The sequence below is a fragment of the Nomascus leucogenys genome, chromosome 17 (genome assembly GCF_006542625.1).
Source record: "Nomascus leucogenys isolate Asia chromosome 17, Asia_NLE_v1, whole genome shotgun sequence".
In the NCBI taxonomy this organism is placed as follows: Eukaryota; Metazoa; Chordata; class Mammalia; order Primates; family Hylobatidae; genus Nomascus; species Nomascus leucogenys.
The window spans coordinates 16,416,858-16,429,748 of record NC_044397.1 but is presented as its reverse complement, the minus strand read 5'-3'; the positions used below and the strand labels follow the sequence as shown (position 1 = coordinate 16,429,748).

General features: G+C 48.2%; 1 protein-coding gene across 1 annotated transcript; it reads left to right on the top strand.

The window, feature by feature from the left end:
• Positions 1-3,248: 3,248 nt before the first annotated feature.
• Positions 3,249-12,302, top strand: TBR1 (T-box brain transcription factor 1). The gene is made up of 6 exons (XM_030796803.1): positions 3,249-4,236; positions 4,814-4,968; positions 5,331-5,452; positions 6,026-6,184; positions 7,335-7,396; positions 10,518-12,302. The coding sequence occupies exons 1-6, from the start codon at positions 3,545-3,547 to the stop codon at positions 11,374-11,376; spliced, it is 2,049 nt and encodes a 682-aa protein (XP_030652663.1). The 5' UTR covers positions 3,249-3,544; the 3' UTR covers positions 11,377-12,302.
• Positions 12,303-12,891: the final 589 nt, after the last annotated feature.

The following is a 12,891-nucleotide window of genomic DNA, read 5'->3' as shown; positions in this document are numbered from 1 at the left end:
TCAGAAGAAGGCCTTAACATTTCAAGAACTATTCTCAATATTTGGGTTGAAAGGGTTTTTTTGGTTTTGGTTTTGTTTTCCACTTAGTCCTCTGAAAATATCCAGAGTCCTGTGACTGGGAAGGCTTACCTTGCCTGTTTTTTGCCCTTATTTGATCACCTCATCTTCCTGGACTCCCTATAGCCACACACCACTTACTCTCACTTGGTTCATGTTGGTGACATTCCCAATTTCAGAACCTTGTCAAAATCTTTGCTAGCAAAAACCTACATTACTTTTTGTAGATTTGGAGTCGATCAAAATCAAGATGCCCTAAGAAGGCAAGGCTCAGTGAACACCTTTGTCTTGGAATGTACAGCTATTTTCGCAGCAGCCTGATGTCCCAGGCCCAGTTAGGCATTGAAAAGATGCATTTAATCACAAACTTAGTAAGCTGTTTAAGACTGTATGTGTATGCGCACACACGTGCACGCATTCAAGCATGCTTATGTGAGTATATCTACCCCTCCATCATGCAGAGGTAAAGCAGCTCTGGAAACAAAACTGTTTGTCTCTAGCGCAGAAATGTCCCTGCTTTTCTCTCAGACTAGTATGGGGGCACTGAAAGTTCCGGCCTCACTATTCAAAGTGTCATCTGCCTGGACCAATAGCATCTGGGTCTTATGGAAATTCGTTATAGATACAGAAAGCAAGCCCCACCCCAGGCCTATTGAATCATAATAATCCTGGTGTGGTTCATATACACTTTAAGGTTTAAGAAGCCTTGGCCTTCTTTTAGAAGTATGGTTCACAGGCACATGTGGTGGTTCTGAGGAAAGCCTTCATTTTCCTTAATATATATAAGTTCAAGGCATAGCCTATATGTGAGCAATCACTGAATTTGGTACTGATAATCCAAAGTGGGTCAGAGAGCAGCACATCAATTCCTTAAAAACTCTGAAGAAGGTGCACTCTTTCCCTTTTCTATCCTTTAACACCTTAACATTTCATTTTAGCATTCTTCCTTTTTTTTTCTTTTTTTTCTTTTTTTTAAAAAAAAAGCAGTTAAGGGTGTCGAGAATGGCAAAGCCTCAAAAAGAGCCCAGGTGATGTCTCACCTCTTTACACACTTAAGGCTCTGTCCCACTGAGAACGGAGGAAAGTACTGTCTTCCGAAGCAACGGAGGGAGAGGCACTCAGGGACAGAGAAGTTGAAGATGGATAAAGAAGGAACAAAAGTAGCCAAAAGTAGTCAAGAGGTCAAAAGCCTCTCATGAGGGCAAATGGCGGTAGAAGGTCAAGGGCAGAAAAACAAGTGTCAAATGGCATCCCCTACTCCCCTCCCCCGCACCTCAACGACTCAACAGCTGAGGCTGCTTGTTTATGAAGCTTCCTGGCCAGGAGCTGAGGTTTGCTTTCGAAAGGAAAAATGGGTCTGGCTCTCTTTTTATCCCAGAAAATTGTCTCGGCTTTAGTCTGGGACATCTGGTCATCAACCTGCCCTGCCCAGGCCGCCCGCGCAGGGCCTTGCCCGCGGCGCCTTGATGGAGGCCGCAGCTGGTGCCCTCTGCAGCCAGGGCGCCCAGCCCGCCTCGAGGGGCACAGTCTCGGCTCAGCGCTGACCGCTCGGCCCACCAAGGCGCAGCTCTGAAAATGCACCACAGTGGCGAAGTCGCAAGTCTGGTTAATCCGTCTCCGCCCATGCTCAGGACCCACCCAATGTCCCCAGGCGTTGCTTTCACTCCGGGAGCTGCCCCAGCCCGGGTAGGACACACGCGCTCGCTCGAAGCCAGAGGCTCCCCCGGCTGAGGTGCCCAGGCCGCGCGTCTAGCCCGGGAAGAGCATGTGCCCCTGGGGTCTGCGCCAGACGCAGCTCACCCCTTGCTCCTTCAGTCTCCCGGGCGGAGCCCGCCCTCGGACCGGCCAGCTCTCGGGGCCGAGAGGAGCTCTGGGCGGCGCTCCTCCTGCTCATTCCCGCGCGGCTCGGCGTCCGGGAGGAAAGCCGCGGGAGGGCAGGTCAGCGAGCGCCGGGCCGCGGGAGGCAGCTTTGGGCGGATAAAAAGCCTCTGCCGCTCTTGGCCCTCTGGCTCAGGCCGAGGGCTGGGCTCCTCTGTAGAGCCGGTGCTGGGAGACCTCCTCCCTGCACCTCGGGGTCTCTTTGGGCCTCGTGCTATTTATTTGTGCCAACATCTTTTTAAATTGGTTTTTTTCTATTCCTCTTTAGATTCTTTTTCCTTTTAAAATTACTGGCATGGATGCTTTTCCTCCCCTCCAGATTATATAAACATTAAACACACACACGTACACACACACACACACACACACCACACACACACGTTTTCAGTAGCGATTACTGTGTTGACACCACTTCCACTCTGTCTCCCCAGATCAGCGCTTCTGACGAGCCCATTTGCACGGGGACTCGGCCCTCTCTTTTCCTGGCGAGGCTTTTGAACCTGTCGCCAAGCCAGTACCTCAGAGAGAAGGAAATGCAGAGGGACTAGAAGGATGCATGGCGCCTGCCCCCAGTTAGATGCTCTTCAGATAATCTGCAACCAAGTGCGCTGATAAAATATTTAATAAAGAGCCGGTAAACATCACTGCAAATACATTAAGGCATTTCAGCCCGACAGCTTATGATTATTTCAAAACTTAAAAAGGAGATCATAGATTGTCACTGTTTCTGTGCTCAACCAAGAAACCGAACCTTCCTGAGGTGGGTGGATTGGTGGGTGAGTTGCTGCTTTTCGCCCCCTCTCCTCCCCCCCTTCTGCTTGTCGCTGTGGCTCTCAGCAGCAGGGATTTATTTATTTATGTTTGCAGTTTAAAAGGTGGGGGTGGGGGCGCCGAGGACACGTAGGATCTGCTCACAAAGCACCAGCTCAGGTGTTGTGTGCTTTTGTATTAGCTGGAAAAGACAGACTCTGGAACTTTTACAGGGCGAGAAGAGGCCACCGGCTCGCGCTTTGTATACTTTGCACTTGAAATCGTTACATTCAACTGAATATTTGGCTCATTCAGATCCGAAAAGTCTCCTAGCATCGTCGAATTCCCTCCTCCGCCCCTCCGCTCTAAAGGGGGGAAGGGGGGGGAAGGTAGGAAATGTTTAGTAAATTGCACATCTTTGAATCTTCCTAAAGCAGTGGTCACAAAGCTTAAAGGTGACACAACAGTGCTCACGTAAACCAACACACATTCCCCACCCCCCAAGCCAACAATAAAATCATCCCCTTCAATTTGCCATGATCGTCGCTACCAGGAGCCAGGTGATTATCCTAATTAATGTCTATCTAATTAAATTACTGTCAGCAGTTAACCAATGGCAGGAGCCGTTTCATCGGCTGCACAAGCAGCAAGATCAAAAGTGAGCCTTTTCTGATTGCTGCATAGTGTCAATTGGCCAATCTCTTCTCCCAGGGAAAAAAAAAAGTAAATCAAACCTTTGAGAAGCATTTGCTGGTTGAAGTGCTTTCTGTCTAGTGAGGGGGTCTGTGGATTTCTAGTTTATGATAAATAGGACTTTAAAAACCAGGGACGGGAGGGCGAGTGTTCAGGTTCTAGAGCTATGCAGCTGGAGCACTGCCTTTCTCCTTCTATCATGCTCTCCAAGAAATTTCTCAATGTGAGCAGCAGCTACCCACATTCAGGCGGATCCGAGCTTGTCTTGCACGATCATCCCATTATCTCGACCACTGACAACCTGGAGAGAAGTTCACCTTTGAAAAAAATTACCAGGGGGATGACGAATCAGTCAGATACAGACAATTTTCCTGACTCCAAGGACTCACCAGGGGACGTCCAGAGAAGTAAACTCTCTCCTGTCTTGGACGGGGTCTCTGAGCTTCGTCACAGTTTCGATGGCTCTGCTGCAGATCGCTACCTCCTCTCTCAGTCCAGCCAGCCACAGTCTGCGGCCACTGCTCCCAGTGCCATGTTCCCGTACCCCGGCCAGCACGGACCGGCGCACCCCGCCTTCTCCATCGGCAGCCCCAGCCGCTACATGGCCCACCACCCGGTCATCACCAACGGAGCCTACAACAGCCTCCTATCCAACTCCTCGCCGCAGGGATACCCCACGGCCGGCTACCCCTACCCACAGCAGTACGGCCACTCCTACCAAGGAGCTCCGTTCTACCAGTTCTCCTCCACCCAGCCGGGGCTGGTGCCCGGCAAAGCACAGGTGTACCTGTGCAACAGGCCCCTTTGGCTGAAATTTCACCGGCACCAAACGGAGATGATCATCACCAAACAGGGAAGGTAATACTACATTTTTGGCTGCCGCTGCTCTAGGCGCAGCCGGGGACAAGTGCGCCTAGGTGGTGACTGCTGCGGCAGCGACAATTTGGGGTCGGGAGCGGAGTGGAAGGCGCCCTAGAGTTGGCTAGTTTTGGAAAGGGGGAAAGTATAAAGGATAACCGCCACAGTGATGTTGGTGGGGGGGGGGACCCCGTTCTAGGAACGTGGTTGGAGAGCCAGTAAGTGGCCAGAGGAAGGCAAGAAAAAGGAAGAGCCCTGGCCAGCGGCTGGGCGATGGGAGGGACGCATCAACACTGGCATGTACGGACAGGTGGAGACGCAGGTCGCCAACATCGCTCTCCACCTGGGCAGTGATATCTGCCACCTTCCCACTCCAGCTCACCCGCCGCTCTCCCTGATTTGGGTTGCATTTCTTTTCTTCTCCCACCACCCTTTTTCTAATCCAGCAAATATTCGCCCTATTTGCTGCAAGTACAAGTTTTGCTTTGCTATCTGGCGCCCCGCTTCTTGCATTTAATCTTTAACATTTATGTTTCTTTTTTCCTTGTTTTCTCCCCCCACCCCTTAATTTAAATAGGCGCATGTTTCCTTTTTTAAGTTTTAACATTTCTGGTCTCGATCCCACGGCTCATTACAATATTTTTGTGGATGTGATTTTGGCGGATCCCAATCACTGGAGGTTTCAAGGAGGCAAATGGGTTCCTTGCGGCAAAGCGGACACCAATGTGCAAGGCAAGTCCTTCCAATTAACACATTTTCTTGACACTTATTTAGGTGAGAATGATTAATTAAAGCCTTTGTGGACTGGCTCGAGCGACTTTTAAAACGATCGGCCAATGACTTCTAAAAGGAAACGAGGGGGACAGGGGGACAGACTGAGCTGTGAGAAGGGGGAGGATTATGCAAAAGCTATTTTAATCACCCCCAGTTAATAGGAAGAAAGAATGGCCTAAAAAAGCCCCAGTTAATGGGCTTCACGGTGGAGTAAGGTGTGTGTATGTGTGTGTGTGTGTGTGTGTGTGTGTCCTACATGGTGAGGAGTTGGGACTGGGCAGTGCCAGGGGCATATGTAAACAACGTATTTCTTTCTCTAGGAAATCGGGTCTATATGCATCCGGATTCCCCCAACACTGGGGCTCACTGGATGCGCCAAGAAATCTCTTTTGGAAAATTAAAACTTACGAACAACAAAGGAGCTTCAAATAACAATGGGCAGGTCAGTGGCTCAAGCGCTCGTGTTCTCTCTCTCTCTCTCTCACCCCTTCCTCCCTGACATCCAGTTAGTCAGTGTAAAGCAGCATATGGAACTGGATACACATTTCTTTGCTTCATTACAAAGACTTAAAAATTGTATTTCCACCCTCCAAATTTATATTAAATCTATAAAGTTGTTCTCATTGGCAACACCTCCGTCGGCCCAATTTTGGAGTGCCTGACCTTCCCAAGTACTAATACTGATTGATTTTGAGAAGAAACCCCACAAGATCTGCAGGTTGTGGAAATCTTTGTTCCTCCTTACAGGAGGACTAGGAGAAGGGCCCTGAGGATCGGGCGGTCGGCTTCCCCTTTTTCTCCGGTGCCCCGGCTTATCTTCGCTCCCAGAGGTGCGAAGGCCGGTCTGCCCCAGTCAGCCAGCCGCCAGCCAGGCGAGTCCCGCGGTCAGTTAGCCTGGGAGGCGGGCTTCAGGCTGCCTCCGCCGGCCCGGGCGCGCAGCCGGGCGCACTCAGCCACGCGCACAGCGACCGCGTTAACACGCCACCCGGCGCTCCCCTTTCTTCCTGCCGGACAGATGGTGGTTTTACAGTCCTTGCACAAGTACCAGCCCCGCCTGCATGTGGTGGAAGTGAACGAGGACGGCACGGAGGACACCAGCCAGCCCGGCCGCGTGCAGACATTCACTTTCCCTGAGACTCAGTTCATCGCCGTCACCGCCTACCAGAACACCGATGTAAGGAGACCTAGGGGCTGGGCGCGAGGCGGGCGGCACAGACATCTCTCCCACCCTCTCACATTCTCCCGCCATGCAGGACTAGGGTACTAGCAGCGCTAACATCAGCAACAGCTGGCTCCGCCGTGCGTTTTAAGGCCTGGGGCTCGGGGCCTGCCCACGGCACCTTTCCTAAATACCAAGCCGGTGGGAAAAAAGCTTTCTATTTGTTTTCGTTGCGGGTCACCCGGGCCACCTTTGAGGTGGCCAGGATTTCTAAAGACTCTTCTTTTGGGAGTTTTAATTTGGGCTTTGAACTAGAACAGATTAAAATCTACTTTTTTTAAAAAAAATTCTCTCTTTCCTTTAGAAAACAAGCAGATTTCCCCGTGCATTTTATTCTTGGCAAGCTTTGGCATCTAAAAAAAAATTTCTCTCTCTCTCTTTTTTTTTCATCTCAGAACTGATGGCTGAAATGAACAAACATCACTGTTCTGGGAGATCAAAAGAACATACACATTCATATATGTGAAAACTACAATAAATCAAATTACTGAGGACTATGGATTGAGCTTTCTAGCACTTGAACCACTTCCGATTTTGCAAGTTTGCAAAAACTGATTTTGGTGGCTGATTTGACTACTAGGAGTGATAGGGATTTTTGTGTTTCTCTCTTTTTTTTTTACTTAAATGATAATATCAGAAATTAAAACATGCTTTTAAATCCAACCTGATTTTAAGATGCAACTTGTGGTTTCTCAGGTTGTGAGTCAGAAGCACAAACGTTTTAAAATATAAAATACTTAAAATAGTCAACATTTAGTGATGAATTCAAGTTCTCCTTAAAGATTTTTGTCTGAATAAGTGCATTGTGTGTAACAAGCATTTTTAAAACGTGAGTTTGAACCAATTTAGAAAACACAGGAGAGCTAACTGAAAGCAGTCCTTTGGCTATAGGTATCATTAATTTAAACATGTTCCTCACAACTTTCATGATACTTTCTCTTTTTTTCCTTTCCACTCAATCCCTCAAATTTTTCAGTTAGGAAAACCTTGCTATTTAATAAATTGTAGGCCTTAAGCCCCTGTAAAAGTGGCAGATGATATATTCTCAAACACCCAGTCTTCACGTATAAAAGGTGAGATAACACTCATTTCTTTTCTTTGCCAGATTACACAACTGAAAATAGATCACAACCCTTTTGCAAAAGGATTTCGGGATAATTATGACACGTAAGTAATTTTGTATCTTCCTTTTCAAATAGCTGTGGAATTGGGCTTTAGGTCAAAGGTGGATTATTATGTACAAGGATTTTGAAAGCTGGAATGCGTGAAGACAAGGTTGTTTTAGAGGTCTTCTTCCTTCTTCCTCTTCCTCTTCTTCTTCTTTTTTCTTCTTGCTCTTCTTCTTCATTTTTGTTGTTGTTGTTGTTGGCTCCCCTTCTCTCTGGTGACCCGTGGCTTGGTACTTGTGCGGTTTTTGGTCAGAGGTTTCCTCCACCTAATTTTAGCTTTCCTGTGTATTACAAAGTTGTTGGCGGGCCTTGGGGCTGGCTGGCTGGCTGGGGAGGCTGCCCTGGTTCTCTGGTGCGAGTACTGTACGTGGCGCTGCAGATGCTCAGCTCAGATTGTCTATGTCTGTCTGAAATGGGCAATTCTGCCTAAAAGTGCATGTGGCTCCTCTGGCAGTTGTTAACAGTCTCCTTAGCATATGCGACTTTTATTTACCCATTTCCAAGTTTTGTGTAATAGCATTTCCTGTGCAAGTTTACCACGGACTGAATACAAATATGCAACCACCACAGGCGAGTTCATGAGCAGAACCGCTGTTACGGTCGTTTTAGGCTTTTGGAAAGATTCAGACGGTGTTGCTGTGTATTATTTATAAGCTTCAAAAGAAAAATATCTCCTCTTTCTTTTGTATCTAGGTGTGTTTTAATTAAACATGCTGGTGCCCTTTTCTTTAGGCCTCCCTTACCTCCCTCTTTTCTATCAAAATGCTGTTCTCTGGGGGCAACAGTAGGTGTAAACTGAATGCTTTCTGGGCTTGTTCTGCAATTCTCACTCAGGGTCCATAGTGCCTAAGAGTTCAGATAGTGTTATAAATCTAAATCTGGATTGTGGGGTTCCCCCACGTTTTCTGACCATAAAAGGAAAGGGTACATACATCTTAATTTCGTGGCTTACATTGAGCGCCGGAGACAGAGCTAAAAAGTTGAAGCTGCCTTTGACTAGCATAGATTCAATGTGTGGAGAAAGAGACAAGTGACTGCCTCTATTCCATCTCCAAGCAGATACCAACCATCCCTCCTGATATTTTCTAATAATTTAAAAGAGAGTCATTGATATTACTGCCTATAACCACCATATATATTCTTCAAAAGTACTCCAAAGGAAGCAAGTCTCATCAATATGATTCCCCAGAATAAAAACTTGGCTACTCTATTCCTCGCAATCTAAAAAGGTGTGCCCAGCACAGTGGAAAGTATATGGCCCAAGAGACTAGAGATGTTAGAGGAGAGTCCTGTAGATTTTGAGATTTTAATTCTGTTGTGAACATCTGTTCAAAAGCATTTTATTTTGCACAAATCAATTCAGTAATCCCAAGTGGGTGGGACCTGGATGGGCATCTAAACTGTATCTTTTGCAGACTGCTTTTTTCTTTTTAAAATATTGTGGTGATAAACAGAGAAGATATTTGCACCTTGCTAGTTATGTTCCCTTCCTGCCTCCCTCTACTTCTCTTATTTGAAACTGGAATTCAATTTCAGGAGGGAAATTTTGTGCACTAAACAGAACGGACCTGAGCAGCCACAGCAAAACTCTCACATGCCCCTCCTCCTCTGGCTGCCTTCTGTTGGAAAAGCCACTCCTCTTTGATCTTAAATCACTTTAAATCTTTCATAAAAGCTTCTTTATCTCTACAAAAAAAATACCTGAGATTTTTAGGGGACAGAGAGGAGTTGAGTGGTTTATGACACTCTTCCTTTCCCCTTTTACGTTGGTTACTTGGACATGGCTCAATTTTGGAGAAAGAGGGAGAAGTATAAGGGTTCATGGGGTACTAGGAGCTTGCTTGGCCACTCACCAGGGAATCTCCTCCCCAAAGGATTAAGGTCTGACAAGACTGAGGCTCTCCTTCAAAACAGTCTGTTGACTAAAGATTAAAACATTTATGTGTGAGCTAAATAAAAAGGGAGGCATGTGTGCATGTGTATGAGAAAACACTTCTACCAATCTTCATCCAACCCTTGGTTTCCTCTCAATTCTAATGGGATTTTCTAGGCCCAGGGCCTAAAGTTAATCTTTGATTATTTTATCTAAGGTAATTCCCAGCAACACAATCACTGTCGGTGGTTGGGCAAGTTATTTAACTTCCTTTTGCCTCAATTTCCTCATTGGTAAAGTGGGATAATAAAAGTTACCTAGCTCACAGTGCCTGGCATATAGTCGAGCTCCGTAAAGGTTAGCTATTATTAGTGGTCCATTGCATGCAGTAGGCTGATAAGTGCACTGTAGGTTTGCACTGTAGGTTTGCCCCGAAGTTTCTGCGGGTAACGGACCAAAAGCTAGGAAAAGAAGGTCAGAGTAAAGAACACCTTTTCTCTTAAGATAATATTTCTGATTGATGACTACTGTTTCCGAGTAGTAATTCTTGTTTGTATTAGTAGAGGTGGGAGTGAAAGTTTCACACAGGGGAAACAATAGACACTAAGTACCTTGGAGGCTTTCAGCAGCAGACCTCACCCGTGTTCCAGAACACGGGTGAAGGCCAGTCTTTGATGATTACTGCGTGCACGGCTTTTTCCTAGGGGTTTCTGAAACAATCTAGAAAAAGGAGAGAAATCACCTGAACAATCAAAAGGACACAGGAGGTCTTAAAAGGGTGGAGGAGTGAGTACCTTGCTTAGAAATTTCACTCATAAACTCTGACCGCACAGGAAAGGCCCACTGGGCAAAGAGCATCCTACTCCCTAGGTAAATCTGCCTTCATGTGCACACATATGTTGGAGAAGTGGGATGAAAGTCCTTGCTTGTGCCCCTCTCTCAGTACCCCAGTACACTTGACGAGAGAGAGCAAGAGAAGAGGGAAGTCGTTCCCTTGATGGTCTGTATCTTGCTCAGGTCCCTGCATAGACAGATTGGCTCCTTTATAATTCCATGATTTATTCTGGGAATGATAGAGGTCTGTGGCCTCTTGTATTCTCCAGGAAATCCTGGACTGCAAGTTTGTAGATGGAGGGTGTGGGGGTGGGCGAAAAGTGGAGGTGGCCTTCCCTTCTGCCCCCCCCCCCACCCCAAGGGACCTCCGCGCCACCCCTCGGCTCTCTCTCTCTCTCTCCCTACCCCGCAGGATCTACACCGGCTGTGACATGGACCGACTGACCCCCTCGCCCAACGACTCGCCGCGCTCGCAGATCGTGCCCGGGGCCCGCTACGCCATGGCCGGCTCTTTCCTGCAAGACCAGTTCGTGAGCAACTACGCCAAGGCTCGCTTCCACCCAGGCGCGGGCGCGGGCCCCGGGCCGGGTACGGACCGCAGCGTGCCGCACACCAACGGGCTGCTGTCGCCGCAGCAGGCCGAGGACCCGGGCGCGCCCTCGCCGCAGCGCTGGTTTGTGACGCCGGCCAACAACCGGCTGGACTTCGCGGCCTCGGCCTACGACACGGCCACGGACTTCGCGGGCAACGCGGCCACGCTGCTCTCTTACGCGGCGGCGGGCGTGAAGGCGCTGCCGCTGCAGGCTGCAGGCTGCACTGGCCGCCCGCTCGGCTACTACGCCGACCCGTCGGGCTGGGGCGCCCGCAGCCCCCCGCAGTACTGCGGCACCAAGTCGGGCTCGGTGCTGCCCTGCTGGCCCAACAGCGCCGCGGCCGCCGCGCGCATGGCCGGCGCCAACCCCTACCTGGGCGAGGAGGCCGAGGGCCTGGCCGCCGAGCGCTCCCCGCTGCCGCCCGGCGCCGCCGAGGACGCCAAGCCCAAGGACCTGTCGGATTCCAGCTGGATCGAGACGCCCTCCTCGATCAAGTCCATCGACTCCAGCGACTCGGGGATTTACGAGCAGGCCAAGCGGAGGCGGATCTCGCCGGCCGACACGCCAGTGTCCGAGAGCTCGTCCCCACTCAAGAGCGAGGTGCTGGCCCAGCGGGACTGCGAGAAGAACTGCGCCAAGGACATTAGCGGCTACTATGGCTTCTACTCGCACAGCTAGGCCGCCCCTGCCCGCCCCGGCCCCGCCGCGGCCCGGACCCCCAGCCAGCCCCTCACAGCTCTTCCCCAGCTCCGCCTCCCCACACTCCTCCTTGCGCACCCCCTCATTTTATTTGACCCTCGATGGCCGTCTGCAGCGAATAAGTGCAGGTCTCCGGGCGTGATTTTAACCTTTTTTGCACAGCAGTCTCTGCAATTAGCTCACCGACCTTCAACTTTGCTGTAAACCTTTTGGTTTTCCTACTTACTCTTCTTCTGTGGAGTTATCCTCCTACAATTCCCCTCCCCCTTATCTTTCTCTTACCTCCTACTTCTCTTTCTTGTAATGAAACTCTTCACCTTTAGGAGACCTGGGCAGTCCTGTCAGGCAGCAGCGATTCCGACCCGCCAAGTCTCGGCCTCCACATTAACCATAGGATGTTGACTCTAGAACCTGGACCCACCCAGCGCGTCCTTTCTTATCCCCGAGTGGATGGATGGATGGATGGATGGTAGGGATGTTAATAATTTTAGTGGAACAAAGCCTGTGAAATGATTGTACATAGTGTTAATTTATTGTAACGAATGGCTAGTTTTTATTCTCGTCAAGGCACAAAACCAGTTCATGCTTAACCTTTTTTTCCTTTCCTTTCTTTGCTTTTCTTTCTCTCCTTTCTCATACTTTCTCTTCTCTCTCTTTTAATTTTCTTGTGAGATAATATTCTAAGAGGCTCTAGAAACATGAAATACTCAATAGTGATGAGTTTCCCACTTCTCCTCAATCCGTTGCATGAAATAATTACTATGTGCCCTAATGCACACAAATAGCTAAGGAGAATCCACCCAAACACCTTTAAAGGATAGGTGTCTGTTCATAGGCAAGTCGATTAAGTGGCATGATGCCTGCAAAGCAAAGTCAACTGGAGTTGTATGTTCCCCCCCACCCAAATAGAATAGCTCGACATCAGCAATATTATTTTGCCTTATTTGTTTTTCCCCAAAGTGCCAAATCCATTACTGGTCTGTGCAGGTGCCAAATATGCTGACAAACTGTTTCTGAATATCTTTCAGTACCCCCTCCACCTTTATATGCTGTAAATCTTTGTAATGAATACTCTATTAATGATATAGATGACTGAATTGTTGGTAACTATAGTGTAGTCTAGTGAAGATGAATTGTGTGAGTTGTATATTTTATGCATTTTAGTTTTGAAAATGACTTCCCCACCACCTAGAAACAGCTGAAATTTGACTTCCTTGGGAGAACACTAGCATTAATGCAAGTAAGACTGATTTTCCCCTAAGTCTTGTTATATTTGATAAGGAGCATTAATCCCCCTGGAAATAGATTAGTAGGATTTCTAATGTTGTGTAGCAAACCTATACTTTTTTGTATTTAAAAATTAATGTGAAATATGCATCATACACAATATTCAATCTAGATTCCAGTCCATGGGGGGATTTTTCCTAATAGGAATTCAGGGTCTAAACGTGTGTATATTTTGGCTCTTCTGTAAATCTAATGTTGTGATTTTTA

Bases quoted from the DNA above. Each gene is read 5' to 3' on its own strand.
- TBR1 (XM_030796803.1), top strand. From the start codon at position 3,545: ATGCAGCTGGAGCACTGCCTTTCTCCTTCTATCATGCTCTCCAAGAAA. The intron at 4,237-4,813 runs GTAATACTACAT...TAATTTAAATAG, and splicing joins ATCATCACCAAACAGGGAAG to GCGCATGTTTCCTTTTTTAA. The intron at 6,185-7,334 runs GTAAGGAGACCT...TTTCTTTGCCAG, and splicing joins CCGCCTACCAGAACACCGAT to ATTACACAACTGAAAATAGA.